This window comes from Akebia trifoliata, chromosome 11 (genome assembly GCF_017979445.1).
Source record: "Akebia trifoliata isolate Shusen 1 chromosome 11, ASM1797944v1, whole genome shotgun sequence".
NCBI classification, from domain to species: Eukaryota; Viridiplantae; Streptophyta; class Magnoliopsida; order Ranunculales; family Lardizabalaceae; genus Akebia; species Akebia trifoliata.
Genome location: NC_141385.1, coordinates 4318040 through 4344834, shown reverse-complemented (window position 1 = coordinate 4344834; position 26795 = coordinate 4318040). Strand labels below are relative to the sequence as shown.

Below are 26795 nucleotides of genomic sequence, written 5' to 3'. Positions count from 1 at the left end.
TGATCTCCTCACCGTAGAGATCATCCTCACCAAAAATCAGCTTATTCCAAGACCTCTAACCCATGTTTTGAAAAATATTTTGCCAAAATGTTTGTTGGTGAATGGGACCCTTGATTTATATATATATATATATATATAGAGGGTGACGTTCCTACGACCCCCATCGCGACCCCCGATATCAGCCGTTCGATTCGCACTAGATCTACAGTCCAGATCGGATGTAGTGGTACAATCGATTGTAAAATAACGAATTTTCGTTATTTGCAAACGCCTCCCCGTAAACAAAAGAAAAAAACAGATCTGATTTTTCCATCCATCTTCGTCTTCTTCTTCACTCTCTTCCTCTTCGACTCAGATCTCCTTCTTCCGATCGAAAAACAGATCGGCGTCATCTTCTTCGTTTCACTCTTCGATCTACCAACTATTCCAACCCATCACGACGATTCAAACTGATATTCGAATCACCCAAAAACAGATCTGTTTTTTTTTCGACTTCGTCTGCTAACGACGATGATCTTCTTCCTTCCTCTTTGTTTGCGACGGCGCCGACGAAGGTCGCGGCTTCGTCCTCATCTCTCTCTCTCGCTTTCTCTCCAAAGAAACCCTAAGGTAAGGGTATGTTTGGTAACACTTCTGAAGTCTGAAGTCTGAAGTCTGAAGTCTGAAATCTGAAGTCTGAAATCTGAAATCTGGAATCTTATTCTGGAAAAGTTGTTTGTTTATAACTTTTAAGAGCTTCTGGTTACAAATAGAATTTTAAAACATAATGGTCATTTTGACAACATTACCCTTTTATAATTCTAATAAATTATTTTTACCAAAAATCATAACATGTTACGCATAATGAAACTATCAACATATTTCAAATTAAATAATCCAAAAGTATTGTTTTTAAATTGAATTCATACTTGAGAAATTACATTCTAACAAAGTAATACTCAAACAATAAACAATCACTCATTTTCTAGTTGAATTGCAATTTGATCACGTAAAGTGATCATATCAGCTTGTGCTTGCGATGAGAATATGTCATTATAACATGGTGGATCATGTGATGATTCGGATTCTACTAAAGAATTACTCTCTTCGTCGACATCAACTTCATATTGTCGAAACAACTCATCATGGAGAGAAACACGACGTAAGAAATTGTGTATTGCCATGCATGCAATAACAATGTCCCGTTGAGTGTGATAATCATATGAAGGCATTCTGTTCAAAATTGGGAATCTTTTTTTCCATACACCAAAGGTCCTCTCAATGACATTCCTTAATCGAGCGTGTGCATGATTAAATTTCTCCTTTCTACCCATTGCACGCGTTCCTCGATATGTTCTTAGCCAATAGCGTGTGTTACGATATGGAGTCATAAAACCTCTAGTGTGTGTGTATGCAGCGTCGCATAAATAATACATATCTGCAACAAATATAAAACATATGTAAAATTTATATTATTGATTATAAGATTAATTTCAAAAATATAATTTGAAAATACATACCTAGAGGAGGTATTGGAAAATTGTTAATCGGGTTACGCAGTGTTTCATTTAATACCCTCGAGTCATGTGCAATTCCTTCCCATCCAGCCATCACATATATGAACTTCATATCAAAATCACACACCGCCATTACATTTTGAAAACATTTTCCCTGTCCCCTTCCTCTAAATGGGACTTGTTGATCAAGTGGAATGTGCGCATCAATTAGTGTGCCATCTAATGCACCGACAGCACCCTTAAATGGCCCTTCTCTCAAATGTACATGAGATCGAATTTCTCCCATTGGCTTGTCAAATGCTGGGGGGACTATTATCTCTCGTGCAAACTGTATCATTGCATCCAACACTTCATGAAAATACCTACTTACGGTTTCTCCAGAATGTTGGAATCGATATTTTACTAATCGATTCCGACAATTATGACATATTGTCATCAAAAACATTGCCATTTTCTCTTCTACGTCTATATATCTACTATCATTTAACCAATTTTTATCTCGAAAATATTGACATAATTGTACAAAAGCATTCTTCTCCATCCTAAATATCTCGTACATTTGTGTTGAAGATCCTTCCAAAAGTTCTCGCACATATGCCTTGCCAGAAAGTGATGATGTGCACAACCTTTGTCGAACATTCATACGATTTTTAAGTTTAAGCATAAAAAGTAATGTTACCAATCTCATCAACAACCATTGTTTTGGCGTCATTATCACTAAACACAATGAAAAATTAAAAAAAGTTAGTATTAATTGAAGCTGTAAAAAAAGATTTTTCAAACATGCAATCTATTTAGTAAGTTAAAACATGCATATTCGATTAGGTAACAAGATAATAATTCCAATTAAACAATCAAAAATTTCATAATATCATCAATGATAATAACTCCAAAAAAATCATCTATATTAACTATAAAAAAATATCAAAATTTAAAAATAACCATCCACAGTAACTATCCAAAAATATCAAAATAACCAATACATCATTGGTTTTTATTTAAAAAATGTTTGACTTCAACTAATTATTTACAATAAACTCCAAAAATTGAACCCTCTCTACTTCATTATCCAAGTCCATAAATGCGTATTCCAATTTCGGTAGTTGTGCAAATTTCAATATAGCAACATGATAAGTATGAATACTTATCACTCCTAAGTTCTTCAAATCCTTCATAACTTCATTCACATCTTTAAAACAAGGTCCTTTGTTAGCCTCTTCTTTATTAATCTGTTCTTCGATGACATTAATAAGCCTTTCCAAGTTTTTTTCAATAGTGTCACCACTATTCGAATTCCTACGTTTCTTCTTCATCGGACCTTGTGATGTATTCTCTTCAAGTGGGGTATTAGGGGTGCCTTCCACACTTACACCTTGGAAGTATGTATCCCCTTCTCCTAAAAATGAGTCACCATAAGTGTCTTCAGCGTCCAAATTTGTGTACTCCATAGGTTCAGGACCATTCACATCGCTATCAACAGTAGGGCGTGGGATCGATGAGAAGGGGCTCCATGCTTTATCGCCATTTGAAAGAGTACTTTCAAATACACCCATCATCAATTCAGCATCTACAAGAGGTTTGTTCCTAAACTTCTTAGCTTCGGGAATTCTCTATTTCAAACAATAATATAAAAATAATTAGACTAAGTCTAGTTAATCAAGTTAAAAATATGTACGTAAGATTAGAGACTTGCCTCTAAGACATCATCCCACTTCTGTGGAGGCCAATTTATAGTATTGATATCCGCACTAAGCCCATGCCCGGACAATCCAACAAGTTTTCGCCATATGTTGTAATCAGCCCTCAAGTAATCATATTGATTTTTGAACACTTTATGACTAAAATTCACTCCCCATGCCTTATTGAATTTAGATTCTAATCTTTTCCATGAAGCACTGGTAAGAGATACTCCTCTGTACCCTTCCTTGTTCACCTCACTTAAGCACAACTCAAGAAAGTGTTTCCTTTTCGATTGGTCTGTAGAAAAGTCTGCTCTATCAACACTCTTTTCTTTATATTTATTTTTGTGAGCCATATCTATGAATAACAATGAAATGGAAGTATAAATCAAATGGAGCCAATACCACAACAATATATCTAATGACCGAGCTTTATGCAAGAAGAAAAACAAAAAAAAAAGTATGAAAGATGTTAAAAAGGGTTCGATTTCTACTTTTTATTCGATTTCTCCATAATAGGTTCGGTTGGTTGTTTGAAATTTTGGGATTTTGTTGAAATTTTGATTTTTGTTATTGTTTCATTATTTCACAATTACAAATCTTAGAAGATTTTTATTTTTAATGGATCTTTGTTTTAATTTTTCATCGTAAATTTATATATGTGGGGAGTTCAAACTTTAACATGATGATCTCAACAAATAATAGATATTGGAATATAGGAAGAATCCCAATAATATTCAAATTTCAGGATTAATTTATATATGTGAGGAGTGTAAACTTTAACATGGTGGTCTCAACAAATAATGATATTGGAATATAGGAAGAATCATCATTATATACATGCACATTATCATAGATGATTTTCACCCATATATTAAGAAAACACATATGTTTTCTATGTATGGCACGCAGCCCATACATATGTCAAGCCGTTTTATATGTATGGCACGCAGCCCAATATGTTTGTTTTTCCAATAAACACTGGTTAAAAAATCTAAAACTATGGTTACAAAACCTGAAACTATGGTTATGGTTAAAAAATCTGAAACTATGATTAAAAAATCTGAAATTATGGTTATGGTGAAAAAATCTAAAACTATGGTTAAAAAATCTGAACCAATTCTTTTTGGATTGTTTTCCAATAAATACTGGTTAAAAAATTTAAAACTATGGCTAAAAAATCTGAAATTATGACTAAAAAAATCTAAAACTATGGTTATGGTTAAAAAATCTGAAACTATGGTTAAAAAATTTGAACCAATTCTTTTTGGATTGTTTTCCAATAAATACTGGTTAAAAAATCTAAAACTATGGTTAAAAAATCTGAAACTATGATTAAAAAATCTAAAACTATGGTTATGGTTAAAAAATCTGAAACTATGGTTATGGTTAAAAAAATCTGAAACTATGGTTAAAAAATTTGAATCAATTCTTTTTGGATTGTTTTCCAATAAACACTGGTTAAAAAATTTAAAACTATGGTTACAAAACCTGAAACTATAGTTATGGTTAAAAAATCTGAAACTATGATTAAAAAATCTGAAATTATGGTTATGGTTAAAAAATCTAAAACTATGGTTAAAAAATCTGAACCAATTCTTTTTGGATTGTTTTCCAATAAATACTGGTTAAAAAATCTAAAACTATGGTTAAAAAATCTGAAACTATGATTAAAAAAATCTAAAACTATGGTTATGGTTAAAAATTTTGAAACTATGGTTAAAAAATTTGAACCAATTCTTTTTGGATTGTTTTCCAATAAATACTGGTTAAAAAATCTAAAACTATTGTTAAAAAATCTGAAACTATGATTAAAAAATCTAAAACTATGGTTATGGTTAAAAAATCTGAAACTATGGTTATGGTTAAAAAAATCTGAAACTATGGTTAAAAAATTTGAAACAATACTTTTTAGATTGTTTTCCAATAAACAATGGTTAAAAAATTTGAAACAATATGATTGAAAAATCTGAAACTATGGTTATGGTTAAAAAATATGAAATTATGGTTAAAAAATTTGAATCACTTCTTTTTGAATTGTTTTCCAATAAACATTGATTAAAAAATCTGGAAATATGGTTAAAAAAATCTGAAACTACATGGTAAAAAATCTGAATCAATTCTTTTTTGATTTGGTTTTCTCAATATTAGATTCACATGGTGTGATTAATCAAGAAAGAACAATAGAGTGGTGGTAGATGCACATACCTGCGTAGGTCTTGATGGCCGAGTTGGAGAAGAAGGAGATGAAGAAGAGAGAGGAGGTAAGGGTTTAACGTTTTTTTATAAGGGATAATAAATAGAAATATATTTTTTTTATAAGGGTATTTTAGGTAAAAATATTTTTTTAAGAAATCAGAAGTATCCTCCAGCGACTTTCTATCGCTGAATTTTTTCCGCTGAAATCGACCTCTTTTTCTAAAATCTGAAATTTAACAAACATGTTTAACAAAGCTGAAGTCTGAATTTGAACGGTGGACCACCTCCATTCAGACTTCAGAACTGTTAACAAACACAGTCTAAATCTTAATTTATTTTTATTTTTATTTTATTTTTAGTCTAAAATGGTGAATGGTTTTTTGCTTATGCACATCTTTGTGTTGATGTGAGGTACTAAATGTGGATTCGGTGTCTATTTCAGTTAGCTTCGAAATCAAAACGTTTCATGAAAATGTTTCGATTAGTGTGAAAATTTATACAATTTTCATGGAAATGATGTGAAAATATTAATGAAATTTTTATGAAACTGTAAGAATGATGAAACATATACTAAAACAGACTTGAAAGTCATCGAAATAGAACCAAAGGGTGGTCGTAGATCAAATAGAGAGATGCTGTTTTTTTTCCTTGGAGAGTTTCATGGTTCTCTAGGCTATTAATATCCTTGTTTTTTTGAGTTTCTTTGTGATTGGGATTGTGTGTGTGTGTGTATGTGTTGGTCCATTCTCCTTGTGATTGAGTTATGGACTTCAAATATCTTTCCTCTTTCTACTCACCCACAGTTAAATTCAATTGGATACTGAGGCTCTTGTACGGGGACTCTGCTATGTTTGAGTGTGGCTAGTGTGTTGGAATCTTATTTATGGTTGGTTGTATCTTGGAAAAGCATCTCTGGTCAAACTAAAAAAATTTTATTTAAAACTTTGGTTCTATTTGTTAAATTGGAAAAAAAAATGTGTTGAATTGCTTTTGACATTTGTGTGTTGTATATTAGAGAGTGCTATTATTTGTTGGTGTTATTGCTGCTTAGCTGATATATGGGACATAGTCCTAAAACTTGTTTTTTTTTTGTTGTAATTTCATGTTCTGAATTGTATGTATGAAAAATGTACATGAGTTTTTATAGCTTTATATAAAATTTGTATGTATGAAAACTGTACATGAGTTTTTATAGCACTTATATAATCCTAATTGTTAGGCAGGGAAGTTTAAATTTGTTGTAGTTTTTATATGATTTGCTTTTCTTTTTAATACTTAGTCTCCCCATGTGATTTTCATTTTGAAAATAATCCAACTACTTTCTTTAATTTTCTCATCCTTAAATAAAACTCTTTGATCTTTGCTTTTAATGCATCTAATTTGTGCTAAATTTTTACATGGTTCATGTCATTGACCTTCTATTCATCCAGGCTCAACCATTGGATAACATGGATGAACATTGAAGATTTTAAATTCATATATTGGATGGAATATGCACACCGGATGTGGGGAAGGGGGCTTGGTGTCATGTTTGCACTTCCATTTACATATTTTCTTAGCAAGGGATTTATAACCTTTCGACTTAGTCTGAGACTCTCGTCTCCTTGCACTTGGTGCTGGGCAGGGACTAATTGGCTGGTGGATGGTGAAAAGTGGTTTAGAAGTAAGAAGCACTTTAACATTTTTTTAATGTGTGTTGACTTGTTTTAGTCATGAAATTCACTAATATGGTTCTGCTTTTGTAGGAGCCAATTTCTAAATATGTTCAGCCGAGAGTCCGCCCTTACCGTCTTGCGGCTCATCTTACATCAGCATTTGTTATATACTGTGGCCTTCTTTGGACTGGTCTTTCAATTGTCATGCCTGAACCACCTTCTGAATCTCTTGCTTGGGTTCGTGGGGTATCTAAAGTTCAGAGACTTGCCCTCCCTATAAGCTTCCTTGTTGGCATTACTACTGTGTCAGGAGCTTTTGTCGCAGGAAATGATGCTGTATGAAATTATTCCCATTCTTATTTGTTTCATTATTTTCAAATATTTAGTGGATAGCCTAGGTGGTTGTCACTTGGCACCCAAAAGCAAATTATGATGTAATAGTTGATCACATGCTCGATTACCAGGGTCATGCTTTTAATACTTTTCCAAAGATGCGTTATACATGGATTCCAGATGATATTTTTAGCATGGAACCACTTATGCACAACTTCTTTGAGAATACATCAACCGTACAGGGAACCTTTTCCATGCTAAGTTATTGGGTATACAAATACTTTCATGGTTTTATTTGTCGATTCGACAGTTTAAATTGTAGTTATCTATCAAAATATTTTTTATGATAGTGTTTTCCTAATCTTTACGGTGATTTAGTCTCTCTATTTTTGTGATTGACCATGCTTTTCAAATAAGGCAGACTTGATTTGCTTCCAATTCAGTAAACTATGTGCACTAGCTTAAAATGAGAAATGGCTAATAAAGCCTTTCATACCCAGAAGTTCTTTAAAGAGTATTATTATTTCAGTAGTAATTAAATTATATTCATTTTTTTATTGTTTTATAGCTCGATCATCGTATTCTAGCAACCACCACATTGCTTTCAATCTGTGGTTTGTGGTGGGCGACAAGAAAGTTGGACATACATCCTGCAGTGAAATCTTTAATTGGGAGCACCATGGGCATGGCTGGTCTTCAAGTTGTTTTGTGTTCACGTGTATTTAAAATTTGTCTTTCCTAGTGCCAGTACGTTTTTTAAGTAATTACTTAGTAACTGTTTCCTTAATTTTATCATTATTGCAGGTCACACTGGGAATATCAACACTTCTCTCATTAGGCAGTTATGAACATGGAAAGCCTTTATGATTTTTCGACAAGGTAGTGCTGCTGATCGGCAAGTATTTAAAGGGATGAAAAGGAAACCTATAATCTATTGTTACTTGGTTCATTTGATGTTGTAGTCTTGTCGAAGCCAATTACAGCTACATTAGGCCTTTTTACCAGTTGGATATTTAGTAATTTGTAAGATTTTGATTAATGGAAATGCTTTTATAGAGTTCAATACAGAACTGTTAAATTGGGAACAAGTTGGAACTTCTCAATCTCTTGCAAATTTTCTTTTCTTGATTTAGTTATTTGTTAATTCTTGGGTCTTTGTAACTAACGACGACAAAATTAGAATTTCCACACGTGACTATGGCAGGAAGATAGGGTCTTTGGGGTCTATTTAAATCATTGATGTGCCCTGGTTTCACATAATTACATCACCAATTTTGGGCTCATAGATTATATCCACATTTTCATTATACCTCTGTGGTTTAATTATTACGTTGTAGAAAAAAAATTTGGGTGGCTCATAAGCTTTAGACATCTTAAGAGAGAATATTTCACATGTTGGTTGTTGAAGTATAATCATCATGCTTGAAATCATATCAGCATGAGTTTCCTCAATGAATTTAGGAGATTGGCCCTCTTTAATTAATCATTCTCTTATTTTAGTTATTTTTTATTCATTATAGACGATAGTATTATCAAGTTACAAATCAGGCTGGTAATATTTGATCTCTGAGAGAATTTTGTTTTTAACTTATTCAACCTACCACGGACCAAAATAGAAAATTGGAGCCAAAGTAAGCACCACATTGCCAAATGAAGTTAGGAGAAGTGTTTGTAACTATTAACTTTGACGCTGTTGATTACTCCTTTATTGGTCATGGGTTCAATTTTGAGCAGAGAATATTATTTAGTGTTTGTTTTTTTTTTTCACCTACTTGAACTTGAGTGGTGAGATGGTCAATGGCTATGATGGGTTTGTTATACATATCCATCACTAAGGTCTATAGGTTTCAAAGGTTGGGTAACCAGCACGTTGTTTGATGTTTAGTAAATGAATTCAGCTGACCTTATGCCACAGTGATCATTCCAACAAAATGGTGACAAATATATAGAAAATAAAAGGGAAGAAAATGATGGCATTTCTATTGAAGGACATGGGTTTTGTATGTTATTGAATGGGTCACTTTCGCAACAAACAAAAAGGAGAGAATTACAACTCAGACCACATTGAACTTGATCCAATGTTCACCTTTAGTTACCCTTGCACGTGACCTGCTTCAGATTTATGATCCACTCAACATGACCATTAATATAAACTGAATTCCAAGGTGCAAAATACAAACAAGCTTATTAGTTTAAACATGACGATACATAAATTACAAATGAGAAACATTTTAGACAATGACTTCACGGCCTAAAGAACATAAGTACAACACAAATAGAAGTCTGGACTTAATGGAAAACATTCAACTATGGTTCTAAGCTGATCTAGGAAGAGCTTGAACTACCACACATCTGTAATTGCGACAGTCAAGCAAGTAGAAAGCTTCATTCTAGGACTAACAGCTGCAGAAATGGATGAAAGAATATCTGGTTTTGCCTTGATATCAATCCACTTGTTCCCCACCCAATCCATGGAACTCCATATATTCCTTCTTTGGAAAGTTGAGAACCTATCCTCACCTGACATTAAAAAGAAAAAGATTATTATTCTTCCCATTACCAGTGAAGAAAAGTAAATAGAAGTTGGACAGGAAAATGAATTCCATGGAAAACGCACAATGATTGACCTAAAAAAAATATTTACCATGTGCAATCATAAAGACCCTTAATAATTTTCTTCTCATCGGATTTTACATGAAAGTCCATTCAAAATTACGGTTTTTTCTCTTCTGCGTGGATGACCATATAACAAAACAGATTGATTGTAGCAGATATCAGACAGTCTCCATATTGGAAAAATGTAAACAGAAGTTGGGCCCATAGCTCAATTGGATGTTGATTTCTCTCTCAACATTAAGGTCAATGAACCCATGTAGAAAATAATAGCAAACAAGATGGGGAATAATGGTGTGATATAAGGAAATTATTTGAAATTTAATAACATAGAAAATTAAGAATAAAGTAAAATTTCAATTAGTGTGAGCAATCAAATGTGGGCTGGATACCAACACCAGATTAGATGCATTAAAAGCAGAGTTTTATTTAAGGATGAGAAAATTAAAGAAAGTAGTTGGATTATTTTCAAAATGAAAATCACATGGGGAGACTAAGTATTAAAAAGAAAAGCAAATCATATAAAAACTACAACAAATTTAAACTTCCCTGCCTAACAATTAGGATTATAGAAGTGCTATGAAAACTCATGTACAATTTTCATACATACAAATTTTATATAAAGCTATAAAAACTCCTGTACATTTTTCATACATACAATTCAGAACATGAAATTACAAAAAAAAAAAACAAGTTTTTGGACTATGTCCCATATATCAGCTAAGCAGCAATAACACCAACAAATAATAGCACTCTCTAATATACAACACACAAATGTCAAAAGCAATTCAACACATTTTTTTTTTCCAATTTAACAAATAGAACCAAAGTTTTTAATAAAAATTTTTTAGTCCTGACCAGAGATGCTTTTCCAAGATACAACCAACCATAAATAAGATTCCAACACACTAGCCATACTCAAACATAGTAGAGCCCCCGTACAAGAGCCTCAGTATCCAATTGAATTTAACTGTGGGTCATATTATTAGAGAGTAGAAAGAGGAAAGATATTTGAAGTCCATAACTCAATCACAAGGAGAATGGACCAACACACACACACACACAATCCCAATCACAAAGAAACTCAAAAAAACAAGGATATTAATAGCCTAGAGAACCATGAAACTCTCCAAGGCAAAAGAACAGTATCTCTCTATCTGATCTACGACCACCCTTTGGTTCTATTTCGATGACTTTCAAGTCTGTTTTAGTATATGTTTCATCATTCTTACAGTTTCATAAAAATTTCATTAATATTTTCACATCATTTCCATGAAAATTGTATAAATTTCCACACTAATCGAAACATTTTCATGAAACGTTTTGATTTCAAAGCTAACTGAAATAGAGACCGAATCCACATTTAGTACCTCACATCAACACAAAAATGTGCATAAGCAAAAAAACCATTCACCATTTTAGATTAAAAATAAAATAAAAATAAAAATAAATTAAGGATTTACCTTAGGGTTTCTTTGGAGAGAAAGAGAGAGAGAGAGAGATGAGGACGAAGCCGCGACCTTCGTCGGCGCCGTCGTAAACAAAGAGGAAGGAAGAAGATCATCGTCGTTAGCAGACGAAGTCGAAAAAAAAACAGATCTATTTTTGGGTGATTCGAATATCAGTTTGAATCGTCGTGATGGGTTGGAATAGTTGGCAGATCGAAGAGTGAAACGAAGAAGATGACGCCGATCTGTTTTTCGATCGGAAGAAGGAGATCTGAGTCGAAGAGGAAGAGAGTGAAGAAGAAGACGAAGATGGATGGAGAAATCAGATCTGTTTTTTTTCTTTTCTTTACGGGGAGGCGTTTGCAAATAACGAAAATTCGTTATTTTACAATCGATTGTACCACTACATCCGATCTGGACCGTAGATCTAGTGCGAATCGAACGGCTGACATCGGAGATCGCGATGGGGGTCGTAGGAACGTCACCCATATATATATACGGTCAGGTTCAAGGGCCATATGAGAAAACATATAAGAAAACTTTCGTTTTTCAAAATAAGGGTTAGAGGTTTTGGATTGAGCTGATTTTTTGCAAGGATGGTCACTATGATGAGAAGATCATCCTCACAAAAAATTAGCTCAATCAGAAACTTCTAAATCCATCAAAAGTGATTTACAAATTAGTGATAAAAATTGGTAAAATATCGACGGTCCACATTCTAAATCACTTTTAATGGGGTTAGAAGTTTTAGATTGGACTGATTTTTTTTTTTTTTTTTGGATGATCTTCCAATCATAGAGATCATCCTCACAAAAAATCAGCTCAATCCAAAATTTCTAACCCATATTTTAAAATTTTATTTACCGTCGAAAGTTTTCTTATATGTTTTCTCATATGGCCCTTGAACCTAACCCATATATATATATATATATATATATATATATATATATATATATATATATATATATATATATATATATATATATATATATAGGGAAATGTTCAGCAACAAACATTTTGACAAACATTTTGGCAAAACATTTTTGAAAATATGGGTTACAGGTTTTGGAATGGGCTGATTTTTGGTGAGGATGATCTCTACAGGGAATAGATCATCATCACCAAAAATCAGTCCATTCCAAAACTTCTAACCCAACAAAAATGGTTTACAAAAAATGGACGGTCCACGATTTCTCAACCTGTTAATATGGGGCTAGAAGTTTTGGAATGGGCTGATTTTTGATGAGGATGATCTCCTCACCGTAGAGATCATCCTCACCAAAAATCAGCCCATTCTTAAACCTCTAACCCATGTTTTGAAAAATGTTTTGCCAAAATGTTTGTCAAAATGTTTGTTGCTGAAAGGGACCCATATATATATATATATAAACATATGAGAAAACATATGTAAAAACAATGTAATATTAATAAAATTTTAAAATACGGGTTAGAAATTTCGGATTGAGCTGATTTTTATGAGGATGATCTCTATGATGGAAAGATCATCTGAAAAAAAAATCAGTCCAATCTGAAACTTCTAACCCCATTAAAAGTGATTTAGAATGTGGACCGTTGATTTTTTGTCAATAATTTGTAAATCACTTTTGATGGATTTAGAAGTTTATGATTGAGCTGATTTTTTGTGAGGATGATCTTCTCATCATAGTGACCATTTTTGCAAAAAATCAGCTCAATCCAAAATCTCTAACCCATATTTTGAAAAACCATTGTTTTTTCATATGTTTTTACATCTAGCCCTTGAATGGCCCCATATATATATATATATATATAATTTTTTAATAAAATAAGATATAGAAGAAAATAGTTAGTCATAATAATGTTTTATTTATATAATAAACATTTAAATTCGAAAAAAAATGTATTTTAATCAAAATTTCAGTGTACTTTTTCGAGATTTTCAAAATATGATGTGAATGTTGAAACACCTTGCATATTTGTATCATTGTTGAACGAGATCGAGATGACTTAAGCGAGTCATCCCGATCTCGGAAGAAATTTAAAATCATGTCTCATCTCCAATGTACATGTTAAATTTTAAGTTTAACATTTTTTTAAAATAAAAATCAGTTGAATTGAATATTTATGAGGTTTAACAAAAGGCTGGTCACAATTAACATAATTTCTAACTTCTTACATGTCGAACACACATTTTAACAAATTCATTGGAGATATCTGATTAGTTAAAATTAGTGGGTCTAATGCTAACATACCCACTTATATGTACATTACGGAAGCTATAAGAGCTTTCACAGTAGTGTCTATTCCTATGGTTTTAAAACTCATTTTGACTTCTCATCCATGAACAAGACCAAGTCATCTTGTTCAAAAATGACACAATGGATTGACCTTTGAGAAACACATCAGGTTTGAGACGATTTGTCAACTTGTCTCATTCGTGACCGATACTGAGACAAATAGGACAAGTCATCTTGGTCTCAAACGGGATTTAAAATTATGGTACTAGCTCCATTAACTCCATGGCTTCCATCCTAGTAGGAAAAAATTAAACAAGTCAAACTATTAAAGGCTTCGGGTTACGAAATTAAATTGGATTATACTTGATCCAGAGCTATCAATGGTTCATATATATATATATATTACTTGGTTTGTTGATTCACTAAATTTAAATTTGGGTTCGTGGTTCACCACTCTAGAATGAACTTGGTTTAGAGGTTTAGGTAGATATAATTCATTTCTTGGTTTGTTTTGATTTTGTATATCGTTTGTTTTGGTTTTTTATATATGTTCGTTTGCTTGATTTACTTGTGCGTATATATAATTCAAGTGTACAAGTTATACATACAATTAGGATGTTAAAATTTTCAACTTAAATAGAAATAAAATAATAAAATTACAGAAGTAAAATTTTGGATGTCGTCAATTCCTCAAGATTTACCTTTAATATGATCTTCATTGTTCTTAATGCATATGAACGACAAAAAATAGTATAGAAAATATAATTAAAAAAAAGAGGGAAAAATGGAGAGAAGACAAAACATAAGGTCTACAAAATCTAGCCTTCTCTACTTTTTTTCCTTTCTTGTTTTTACCTAGAAGTTCTCTTTATACAAATACAAAAGTCAAAACCTAAAAAGGAAAGACAAATCATCTAGGATTCTTTATTAAATATATCATTATCTAAAAATAGATACTCCCCAATCAATTAAGAGACTTTCTATTTCTTGATAAGATTACAAGTAAAATCTAATTCAAAATAGATTACAAATAAAATCTAATTCAAAATAGATTAATCAAAATCTCAAGATACACATTAAATCTGACATGTGATCAATATTCGCCTTATTTAAATTGTGTCTAATACCGATTTTACCCTCTACAAAAAAATTTAAATTTAAAATATGAACAATGAAAAACATATAATAAATTGTTTGTCTAACTTAATGTATTGGTTCGCCAAACCCAACCAAAATTCGGTGGGTTCGTGATTTTCTCTCTTAGATTTAAGATTTTATGTGAGCCTAATCCTAATTATAAACTCTAAGGTTGAGGTAATAACGTGAACCAAACTTTTGTAATGTTTGAATGGTGTGTTTTATTCTTTGATAGGGTGTGATAAATAATTTAAGAAATTAGGGTACTATAAGTAAAAATTGGGTGCCAATAACATTTCTCTTTTATAATTATAAATATTAATTATGAGGGGGAGGGAGGGGGGGGGGGGGGGGGGAGGATTTTAAAATGTATAGGAGTGGTGAGGACTATATGTGAAGATGTGGACGTTGTAACATCTCTTGTCAAAGTAAAGAAAAACACCCATCCATGTCCAAATCACAACAACTCCTCCATTGACCTTCTATTAGTGCATTTGGGTGTGAATCGATTCGGTATGGTTAAAAATAAAATGTATAGGAGTGGTGAGGACTATATGTGGAGACGTGAAAGTCATAACCTCTCTTTCCAAAGCAGAGAAAAACACCCATCCACATCCAAATCACAACAACTCCCCGTTAATGCATTTGGGTGTGAAACGATTCGGTATGGTTCAAAATAAAATTCCGTTTAATGCATTTTAGAGCCAACGAATCCTACTCTTTAAATCGTATATGTTGTAGGTTTCATAGTTAATATTATTTATTGAATTTTGTTGGGGAAAAATTTGAACACAAGACTTTATTTTCTCTTAGAATGTGGTTAGTGTAGGGTTTTTTCATTTTTAGTAAAACCTTAGTTAAAAGAGCATTTTCCTTGTTTGTGATAATTGAAAAGTCAAAGATTATTTCTCTTTAAGTGTTAGAGATAGCTCTATAAATATTTAGTCCACATTGGATAAATATAGGACTTTTGCTCATCTTTTAAATATTCCTACGCTCCTAGTTGCTTGAGTGTGAGAGAGAAAAAGAGGTTGGGCCTCGCACGCACATGCAGGCCCAAGGCACAATAGGACTACAACCATTGTGTTTGGAGCCAACCTGTCTAGTGTTTAGCAATCCGACTAGTCAAGTTTTTTTTTTAGTTCATAAAATTTTTCCTCTACATTTATGTGGTATCCGGTCATATTTTTTACAAGAGGGATCACGGTGGGGTTGTTTGAAATTGAGGGATTGGAACAATTGCATCTTGGAGGAAACAAACTTAATTTGCTTGGCAACCTGAAGATCAATCCCAAATTTTTGTTGAAATGATTATACTTGGGATCTTGTGGTATCAATGGAAACTTTCTCAATTGGTTGTCCAACCAAAAAGATCTTTCTTCATTGGATCTAAGTGACAATGAATTCAAAGGGACAATCCCTCAATGGCTTCTTGATTTCAATCTCTCAAATATTTATCTCAAGGTCTAGAAAAAATAACCACTCCTCCCCCTTTGGTCTTTATGTAGAATTTAAGGGTATTTCAAGGAAGCCACATTAAAGTTGTTAAGAAATAATTAATTTTTCAGGTCAATGATTTATTTTTTAGTGCTCTAGAATTCAAATAAAAACTACTAAATCAAGTATTAATCACCCAATGGCTTCATGATTTTTTTTTTTTTTTTTTGTTAAATTAAATTGCCATGGTACCCATTTATTTTTGGGTGCATGTAGGGGATAAATGCAAGTTGGGTCCTGATGATCTGTACATGTTAGCCACTATTTAGCCACGCTGTTTATGAGTTTTAAGAGAGACCCACATGACTCAAATTACAGAATAATAACTACTTCAATAAAATAATGCCAATCTCAAGCCAAAAAAAAAACAAAAAAAAGTCAAAGAACAAAACCCTTTCTAACCACCCAACGACTTTTTGAACTTCAATTACTATTAAAGGAAATGTAACAGGATTGGTGAGCACCATATCTTGCCAAAGCAAATCAATGGCCAAGTCACAACCACAACTCCATTGCTCTTCTCCTTACTTCTTCATCTTCTTCTTCTTCTTCTTCTTCTTCTTCTTCACAAGTCTATGTCAATGCTGCCCTGAGGATCATGAACAGGCTCTCCTCCAATTCAAATCCATATTAATTGGAAATCATGACAAGAGCTTCTTGTACAACCCTTTGGATTTGGACTCTTGGGTCTCCAATTCTGATTGTTGTCGATGGAATCGTGTAAACTGTTCTACTCTCCTTTCTTCAAGACTAGTCGAAAGCCTTGATCTCTCCACTATTATCGGGAGTTCGAATGTTGCAGCTTTGACACCACTCTTTCGTATAAGAAGCTTGACAAATCTGAATATATCTGGGAATGGAATGCATGGAGAAATTCCGACAAACGGCTTTCTCAACCTGACTAGGTTGGTTTTTCTCGACTTGGGTTTTAATGGATTTAATGGCTCTATTCCTTCTCAAATATTTGGTCTTAGAAATCTCAAATTTCTTAGTCTGGGTTCAAATTTTCTAAGTGGAAACTTGACTAGTGAAGTGGGACATCTTTTAAGCTTGAGAGAGTTGGTTGTGTCTTATAACCATCTATCTGGAAAGATCCCTACGGAGATCGGAAACCTCAATCAATTGCAGAATTTGGAGCTCCATAATAATGATTTTTCTGGCGGAATCCCAACATCATTTGGCAACTTGTCGAAGCTTGTTGAATTGGATCTCAGTAGCAACGGAATCACAGATGGAATCCCAAGCTCAATTTGGCAGAATCTAAGGGATCTACAGTCCTTGAAGCTTCAAAACAATTCCCTTTCATCAAATATTCCAATTGAAATTGGCAACCTACCCAGCCTTCTTCATCTGGACCTCAGTGACAACAACTTAACTGGTGGAATTCCAACATCTTTTGGAAATTTGTCTAACCTCGTCAATTTAATCCTGTACAACAACAACTTATCAGGTAAAATTTCAATAACTCATTATTAACTTGGAAATCCAATCTTTGATTTAACAAATAATTTTGTTTTTTACAGGAGGGATCCCGGTGGAGTTGTTTGAAATTGAGGGATTGGAGCAATTGTATCTTGGAGGAAACAAACTTAATTTGCATGGCAACTTGAAGATCAATCCCAAATTTTTGTTGAATGGATTATATTTGGGATTCTGCGGCATCAGTGGAAACTTTCCCAGTTGGCTGTCCAACCAGAAAGATCTTTCTTCATTGGATCTAAGTGGCAATGAATTAGAAGGGACAATCCCGCAATGGCTTCTTGATTTCAATCTCTCGAACATTTATCTCAACAACAATAATCTCACAGGTTCCCTCCCACCTCGTCTTTTCAAACCTGACTTGGATGTGATTGATCTTTCAAACAACAATTTTATTGGCCAACTTCCAAAGAACATCAACGATGCGACCAATCTTCGAATCCTAAGGTTAGGTCAAAATAATTTTTCTGGTTCATTGCCGCATTCCATGACAAGGTTGCACAACTTAGAAGAACTAATCTTGTCTAAGAACAACTTTTCAGGTGACAAAATTCCTAAATTCCCTTCTTTGTTGTGCATTGACCTATCCTCCAATAAATTCTTTGGAGAAGTTCCAGTGAACTTTGGAAATAATCTACGTTCACTCAAGTTTGGAGAAAACAGATTCTCAGGCCGTTTATCAGAGAATTTTTCTACAATGGAAAACCTAACGTACCTTGATCTCCATGACAATGAAATTTCTGGTGAGGTACCAAACTTCCTCTCTCGATTATCAAGATTAAAAGTTCTAATCTTAAGGGGAAATCACTTCCACGGGTCTATCCCCCATCTTTTATCCAATCTAACTAATCTTCACATCCTCGACCTTTCCAACAACAATCTCGATGGAGAAATCCCACAGATGTTTGGAAATCTCACAGGGATGATTGATGGTTTTTATACTCAAATGCATAGCTTGCCAAAACATAGAGGAAGTGGCACGAAAGTACAGTGGAAGAGCATGGTTCAAAGTCTCCCTAGTCATGGCCTATATATGTACAAATTGCTAGACTTGTCAAGAAATCATTTGTCTGGCGAGATCCCATCATCTTTAGGTTGTCTTACAGGTCTTAAATCACTCAATATTTCATATAACAAACTCTCCAGTGGCATCCCTGCGAGTTTTGGAGGATTTGAAAATCTAGAGAGTTTAGACTTGTCACATAACAAGCTTTATGGTATTATTCCACAAACATTCAAGAATATGAAACAGCTTACTAAATTGGATGTAAGCAATAATGAACTTGAGGGTCAGATTCCGGAGGGTAGCGAGATGGATACAATGAACGATCTCAATTCTTATGCTAACAACAAGGGGTTGTGTGGGAAACAAATTCAGGTTCCATGTCAAACTATGAGTCCACGAAGTTATACAGCGAAGAAGGAGGAGGAGGAGGAGGAGGAGCCATGGTTTTTGTGGGAAGGTGCATGGGTCGGGTTTCTAGTTGGATTCTTTTGGACAATATCAATTTTTTACTTAATCAAAATTTTCACTCAAAATCCACAAAAACGTCAACTGGGCAACCAATGCTTCTAGTAACAAAATGAGATAAGGAATTTAGCAAATGTGTTGAGTGAGAATTATGTCTGTGTTAATGTTATAATGAACTACAAACTGAGAATTAATGTTGTATTTGGTATAATGATGTAGTATATGTATATTCATATGTTAAGTTTTTATCTACTAATCCAAAAATTAATTAAGTGGTCACTATGCCATATTGCCATGGTGTGACATTACCTAGGCTACGTGAATGTAATATATGATGGATTGCTGAAAGATGTTTTTATTTTTATTTTATTTTTTTGAAAACTTCTTTTTTTTATTGTTTTTCATAAAGACTTGTATTTGGTTGTTAAATCCACGTGATCAGGGATGTTAACATAGTTCTCCTAAACAATAGGGATCATTAAACATTTTCCCTTTTGATCACATAGAATTTTGATTGTCTCTCTACAATTCTATTGCAACCCAACTAACAAAATTCTTTTTTTTATTATTATTAATATAATTCAATTTTTAAGATAACTTAGAGCTTAATTAATTAACATTGTAATTAAATAAGACATCTTAAAATCTCTTTTTGATCACACATAGAGTGTTTTTTTCTTTTTCTTTTTTTAATCAGTGTTTTAAGGTTGAGTTGGGACCAAAAACTTATCAAATTAGTTGAACCATGGTCAGATCCTCCCTCAATATGGTTGAAATGATTTCTTTTTATATATACTATAATTGTATGTATATTTGAGATCTTTTGGATCTCCCTCATATATATAAAGTTTGGGAGATAAAATTTGTCCTATATGACTTAAAAGTTTCGGATTGATTTGATTTTTTATGTGAATGATCTAGATAATAATGAGATTATCCTCAAAAAAAATTTGCCCAATCTAAAACTTACAACCCCATCAAAAGTGGTTTACAAATTTACGATAAAAAATCAAAAGTCCACCACTATAAATCACTTTTGATGGGATTGAAAGTTTTAGATTGGATTGATTATTGTGAGGATGATCTCATCACCATAGAGATTGTAGACACCTCATTTTATTCGGATTTGATGGGATTGAAAGTTTTAGATTGGATTGATTATTGTGAGGATGATCTCATCACCATAGAGATTGTAGACACCTCATTTTATTCGGATCAAATCCGAGAAATCAAGAAAACACATGAAAGATGGATTTGGTTTAATGAAGCACGCACAAGACCCATGGCCTTTGCTCAGAAGTCCGTACCCAATTCATCCATAAACCCTTTTTAAAAATTAAATCCATTCAAATCCTAATCAAAGCCCAAATCCTAAACCTAAGCCTTAGCTCAACTCCTAAGCACATGTGCATTTAGGTGGACACATGTCACTACCACAATTTATCTCTCAAACCTAACTTACCTATGCCATATGTTACTACTACAATACACCTACTACCCTAATCTACACCTTACCTCTACCACCTTGTGTTGTACATCCTCATCATCTCTCCATTAAAAAAATACTCATATTATCTTCCCCATCACATTATGTAGCCCATGCTTCTCATCTTCCACTCTTATGTCCCTCATACAAGGCATTTTCACAATCAATCTCCTAAAATCCTAAGGTAAATTCCATTTCAATCCTTATACAATTGAAAAATAAAACAAAAAGAATGTTATTTTGATTTGTTTTTAGGGTTGAATCATTTTACCCCAAACTCTATATAAATTCTCTTTTCTCATAAATCCAACATATGCTATCAAGCCACACCCCTCAACTTAAAACTCTACCAAAATTTCTACTTATCTCTCTCCCTCTCTCTCTCTCTCTTCTCAATTATTATTTTTTTAACACAAATACATCACCAAGGACAAAAAATTCAAAAATTCAAAAAGAATAACTAGAAAGAAAAATCAAGCATCAAGATGAGTCAATCTTTTCATTCATTTTAGTCAGAAAAGTTTGAAAAACGAAGACGATTGGATTTTACCAGCATTAAGCTCAATACTTTCTATTTTTAGATTCAACATGTGTACTATCAAGTTTGACATTTTTTTTAAATTGTTGAACTCAACAATAAAAAGTGATGAGCTCAACAATAAATAAAAATTGATGAGCTCAATAAAAATGTTAAACTCGATAATGAATAAAAAGTGGCGAGCTAGCCACTATATATATATAGGGTCGGGTTCCTGCAACACACATTGCGACACACATATAGACAACGTGTTTGTCTTATATGGGCAAAAATGTTTGGAATGGGCTGATTTTTTGTGAGGATGATCTCTGTGATGAGGGGATCATCCTGGCAAAAAATCATCCCATTCCAAAATTTGTAACCCCATCAAAATTGATTTACAAAAATTGGACGGTTTATAATTTTTCAACAAAAATTGGACGGTCTAGAAGTTTCATAATGAGCTGATTTTTGACAAGGATGATCTCCTCACCACAGAGATCATCCTCACAAAAAATCAGCCCATTCCAAACATTTTTGCCCATATAAGACAAAACACGTTGTCTATATGTGTGTTGAAATGGTTGTCGTTTGAACCTGACCCATATATATATATATATGGGTCAGGTTCCTGCAACACACATTGCGACACACATATAGACAACGTGTTTTGTCTTATATGGGCAAAAATGTTTGGAATGGGCTGATTTTTTGTGAGGATGATCTTTGTGATGAGAGGATCATCCTGGTAAAAAATCATCAAATTCCAAAACTTCTAACCCCATCAAAATTGATTTACAAAAATTGGACGGTTTAGAAGTTTCATAATGAACTGATTTTTGGCAAGGATGATCTCCTCACCACAGAGATCATCCTCACAAATTCCAAACATTTTTACCCATATAAGACAAAACACGTTGTCTATATGTGTGTTGAAATGGTTGTCGTTTGAACCTGACCCATATATATATATATATATATATATATATATATATATATATATATATATATATATATATGGGTCAGGTTCCTGCAACACACATTGCGACACACATTTAGACAACGTGTTTTGTCTTATATGGGCAAAAATGTTTGGAATGGGCTGATTTTTTGTGAGGATGATCTTTGTGATGAGAGGATCATCCTGGTAAAAAATCATCAAATTCCAAAACTTCTAACCCCATCAAAATTGATTTACAAAAATTGGACGGTTTAGAAGTTTCATAATGAACTGATTTTTGGCAAGGATGATCTCCTCACCACAGAGATCATCCTCACAAAAAATCAGCCCATTCCAAATATTTTTACCCATATAAGACAAAACACGTTGTCTATATGTGTGTTGAAATGGTTGTCGTTTGAACCTGATCCTATATATATATATATATATATATATATATGGGTCGGGTTCCTGCAACACACATATAGACAACGTGTTTGTCTTATATGGGCAAAAATATTTGGAATGGGCTGATTTTTTGTGAGGATGATCTCTGTGATGAGGGGATCATCCTGGCAAAAAATCATCCCATTCCAAAACTTGTAACCCCATCAAATTAATTTACAAAAATTGGACGGTCTATAATTTTTCAACAAAAATTGAACGGTCTAGAAGTTTCATAATGAGCTGATTTTTGGCAAGGATGATCTCCTCACCACAGAGATCATCCTCACAAAAAATCAGCCCATTCCAAACATTTTTGCCCATATAAGACAAAACACGTTGTCTATATGTGTGTTGAAATGGTTGTCGTTTGAACCTGACCCTATATATATATATATATATATATATATATATATATATATATGGGTCGCGTTCCTACGACCCCCATTTCGACCCCCATCGCGACCCCCGATGTCAGCCATTCGATTTCCGTTAGATCTACGGTCCAGATCAATTATTCGATGGTAAAATAACGAATTTTCGTTATTTGCAAACGCCTCCCCGTAAACATTAAAAAAAAAAAAACAGATCTGATTTCTCCATCCATCTTCGTCTTCTTCTTCACTCTCTTCCTCTTCGACTCAGAGGTCCTTCCGATCGAAAAACAGATCGACGTCATCTTCTTCGTTTCACTCTTCGATCTACCAACTATTCCAACCCATCGCGACGATTCAAACTGATATTCGAATCACCCAAAAATGAAGACCCAAAAACAGATCTGTTTTTTTTCAACTTCGTCTGCTAACGACGACGATCTTCTTCTTCCTCTTTGTTTGCGACGGCGTCGACGAAGGTCGCAGCTTCGTCCTCATCTCTCTCTCTCTCTTTCTCTCCAAAGAAACCCTAAGGTAAACCCTTAATTTATTTTTATTTTTATTTTATTTTTAGTCTAAAATGGTGAATGGTTTTTTGCTTATGCACATCTTTGTGTTGATGTAAGGTACTAAATGTGGATTCGGTGTCTATTTCAGTTAGCTTCGAAATCAAAACGTTTCATGAAAATGTTTCGATTAGTGTGGAAATTTATACAATTTTCATGGAAATGATGTGAAAATATTAATGAAATTTTTATGAAACTGTAAGAATGATGAAACATATACTAAAACAGACTTGAAAGTCATCGAAATAGAACCAAAGGGTGGTCGTAGATCAGATAGAGAGATGCCACTCTTTTGCCTTGGAGAGTTTCATGGTTCTCTAGGCTATTAATATCCTTGTTTTTTGAGTTTCTTTGTGATTGGGATTGTGTGTGTGTGTGTGTGTTGGTCCATTCTCCTTGTGATTGAGTTATGGACTTCAAATATCTTTCCTCTTTCTACTCTCTAATAATATGACCCACAGTTAAATTCAATTGGATACTGAGGCTCTTGTACTGGGGCTCTGCTATGTTTGAGTATGGCTAGTGTGTTGGAATCTTATTTATGGTTGGTTGTATCTTGGAAAAGCATCTCTGGTCAGGACTAAAAAAAATTTATTAAAAACTTTGGTTCTATTTGTTAAATTGGAAAAAAAAAATGTGTTGAATTGCTTTTGACATTTGTGTGTTGTATATTAGAGAGTGTTATTATTTGTTGGTGTTATTGCTGCTTAGCTGATATATGGGACATAGTCCAAAAACTTGTTTTTTTTTTTTTTTTGTAATTTCATGTTCTGAATTGCATGTATGAAAAATGTACATGAGTTTTTATAGCTTTATATAAAATTTGTATGTATGAAAACTGTACATGAGTTTTTATAGCACTTCTATAATCCTAATTGTTAGGCAGGGAAGTTTAAATTTGTTGTAGTTTTTATATGATTTGCTTTTCTTTTTAATACTTAGTCTCCCCATGTGATTTTCATTTTGAAAGTAATCCAACTATTTTCTTTAATTTTCTCATCCTTAAATAAAACTCTTTGATCTTTGCTTTTAATGCATCTAATTTGTGCTGAATTTTTACATGGTTCATGACATTGACCTTCTATTCATCCAGGCTCAACCATTGGATAACATGGATGAGCATTGAAGATTTTAAATTCATATATTGGATGGAATATGCACACCGGATGTGGGGAAGGGGGCTTGGTGTCATGTTTGCTCTTCCATTTACATATTTTCTTAGCAAGGGATTTATAACCTTTCGACTTAGTCTGAGACTCTTGTCTCCTTGCACTTGGTGCTGGGCAGGGACTAATTGGCTGGTGGATGGTGAAAAGTGGTTTAGAAGTAAGAAGCACTTTAACATTTTTTTAATGTGTGTTGACTTGTTTTAGTCATGAAATTCACTAATATGGTTCTGCTTTTGTAGGAGCCAATTTCTGAATATGTTCAGCTGAGAGTCCGCCCTTACCGTCTTGCAGCTCATCTTACATCAGCATTTGTTATATACTGTGGCCTTCTTTGGACTGGTTTTTCAATTGTCATGCCTGAACCACCTTCTGAATCTCTTGCTTCGTGGGTATCTAAAGTTCAGAGACTTGCCCTCCCTATAAGCTTCCTTGTTGGCATTACTGCTGTGTCAGGTGCTTTTGTCGCAGGAAATGATGCTGTATGAAATTATTCCCATTCTCATTTGTTCCATTATTTTCAAATATTTAGTGGATAGGCTAGGTGGTTGTCACTTGTCACCCAAAAGCAAATTATGATGTAATAGTTGATCACATGCTCGGTTACCAGGGTCATGCTTTTAATACTTTTCCAAAGATGGGTTATACATGGATTCTAGATGATATTTTTAGAATGGAACCACTTATGCACAACTTCTTTGAGAATACATCAACCGTACAGGGAACCTTTTCCATGCTAAGTTATTGGGTATACAGATACTTTCATGGTTTTATTTGTCGATTCGACAGTTTAAATTGTAGTTATCTATCAAAATATTTTTTATGACAGTGTTTTCCTAACCTTTACGGTGATTTAGTCTCTCTATTTTTGTGATTGACCATGCTTTTCAAATAAGGCAGACTTGATTTGTTTCCAATTCAGTAAACTATGTGCACTAGCTTAAAATGAGAAATGGCTAATAAGGCCTTTCATACCCAGAAGCTCTTTAAAGAGTATTATTATTTCTGTAGTAATTAAATTATATTCATTTTTTGATTGTTTTACAGCTCGATCATCGTATTCTAGCAACCACCACATTGCTTTCAATCTGTGGTTTGTGGTGGGCGACAAGAAAGTTGGACATACATCCTGCAGTGAAATCTTTAATTGGGAACACCATGGGCATGGCTGGTCTTCAAGTTGTTTTGTGTTCACATGTATTTAAAATGTGTCTTTCCTAGTGCCAGTACGTTTTTTAAGTAATTACTTAGTAACTGTTTCCTTAATTTTATCATTATTGCAGGTCACACTGGGAATATCAACACTTCTCTCATTAGGCAGTTATGAACATGGAAAGCCTCTATGATTTTTCGACAAGGTAATGCTGCTGATCGGCAAGTATTTAAAGAGATGAAAAGGAAACCTGTAATCTATTATTACTTGGTTCATTTGATGTTATAGTCTTGTCGAAGCCTACATTAGGCCTTTTTACCAGTTGGATATTTAGTAATTTGTAAGATTTTGATTAATGGAAATGCTTTTATAGAGTTCAATACAGAACTATTGAATTGGGAACAAGTTGGAACTTCTCAATCTCTTGCAAATTTTCTTTTCTTGATTCGGTTATTTGTTAATTCTTGGGTCTTTGTAACTAACAACGACAAAATTAGAATTTCCACGCGTGACTATGGCAGGAAGATAGGGTCTTTGGGGTCTATTTAAATCATTGATGTGCCCTGGTCTCACATAATTACATCACCAATTTTTGGCTCATAGATTCTATCCACATTTTCATTATGCCTCTGTGGTTTAATTATTATGTTGTAGAAAAAAAATTTGGGTGGCTGAAGCTTCAGACATCTTAAGAGAGAATATTTCACATGTTGGTTGTTGAAGTATAATCATCATGCTTGAAAGCATATCAGCATGAGTTTCCTCAATGAATTTAGGAGATTGGCCCTCTTTAATTAATCATTCTCTTATTTTAGTTATTTTTTATTCATTATAGACGATAGTATTATCAAGTTACAAATCAGGCTGGTAATATTTGGTCTCTGAGAGAATTTTGTTTTTAACTTATTCAACCTACCACATACCAA

At 33.3% G+C, this 26795-nt stretch overlaps 3 protein-coding genes and 1 long non-coding RNA gene across 11 annotated transcripts in view; 2 read left to right on the top strand and 2 right to left on the bottom strand.

Moving 5' to 3' along the window:
• LOC147390460 (uncharacterized) overlaps nt 1-26795 on the bottom strand; it is a 37667-nt gene that overhangs the window by 3762 nt on the left and 7110 nt on the right. The window lies entirely within an intron of this gene.
• LOC147390464 (heme A synthase COX15-like) lies at nt 156-8432 on the top strand. 4 transcript variants are annotated; one of them, XM_086457271.1, is made up of 5 exons: nt 156-609; nt 6999-7037; nt 7120-7365; nt 7931-8062; nt 8167-8432. In XM_086457271.1, exons 1-5 carry the CDS (start codon nt 511-513, stop codon nt 8227-8229), a joined length of 579 nt encoding a protein of 192 aa, XP_086313397.1. In that variant the 5' UTR covers nt 156-510; the 3' UTR covers nt 8230-8432. The 4 variants fall into 4 exon arrangements, with proteins under 4 accessions (XP_086313397.1, XP_086313395.1, XP_086313398.1 ...); XM_086457269.1 differs by having other exon boundaries at nt 7931-8080; XM_086457272.1 differs by lacking the exon at nt 6999-7037 and having other exon boundaries at nt 7931-8080.
• Nucleotides 9547-11892, bottom strand: LOC147390463 (uncharacterized). Its single transcript, XR_015183186.1, has 2 exons — nt 11439-11892; nt 9547-9882 (listed from the first exon to the last, which is right to left on the bottom strand). It is a non-coding gene; the product is annotated as an uncharacterized LOC147390463 (long non-coding RNA).
• On the top strand, nt 23063-26264 carry LOC147390462 (heme A synthase COX15-like). Of its 5 annotated transcripts, XM_086458889.1 has the most exons (5): nt 23083-23518; nt 24644-24876; nt 24959-25198; nt 25764-25913; nt 26000-26264. In XM_086458889.1, exons 2-5 carry the CDS (start codon nt 24856-24858, stop codon nt 26060-26062), a joined length of 474 nt encoding a protein of 157 aa, XP_086315015.1. In that variant the 5' UTR covers nt 23083-23518; nt 24644-24855; the 3' UTR covers nt 26063-26264. The 5 variants fall into 5 exon arrangements, with proteins under 5 accessions (XP_086315014.1, XP_086315013.1, XP_086315012.1 ...); XM_086458888.1 differs by lacking the exon at nt 24644-24876 and having other exon boundaries at nt 23063-23518; nt 24959-25172; nt 25764-25895; XM_086458887.1 differs by lacking the exon at nt 24644-24876 and having other exon boundaries at nt 23063-23518; nt 24959-25172.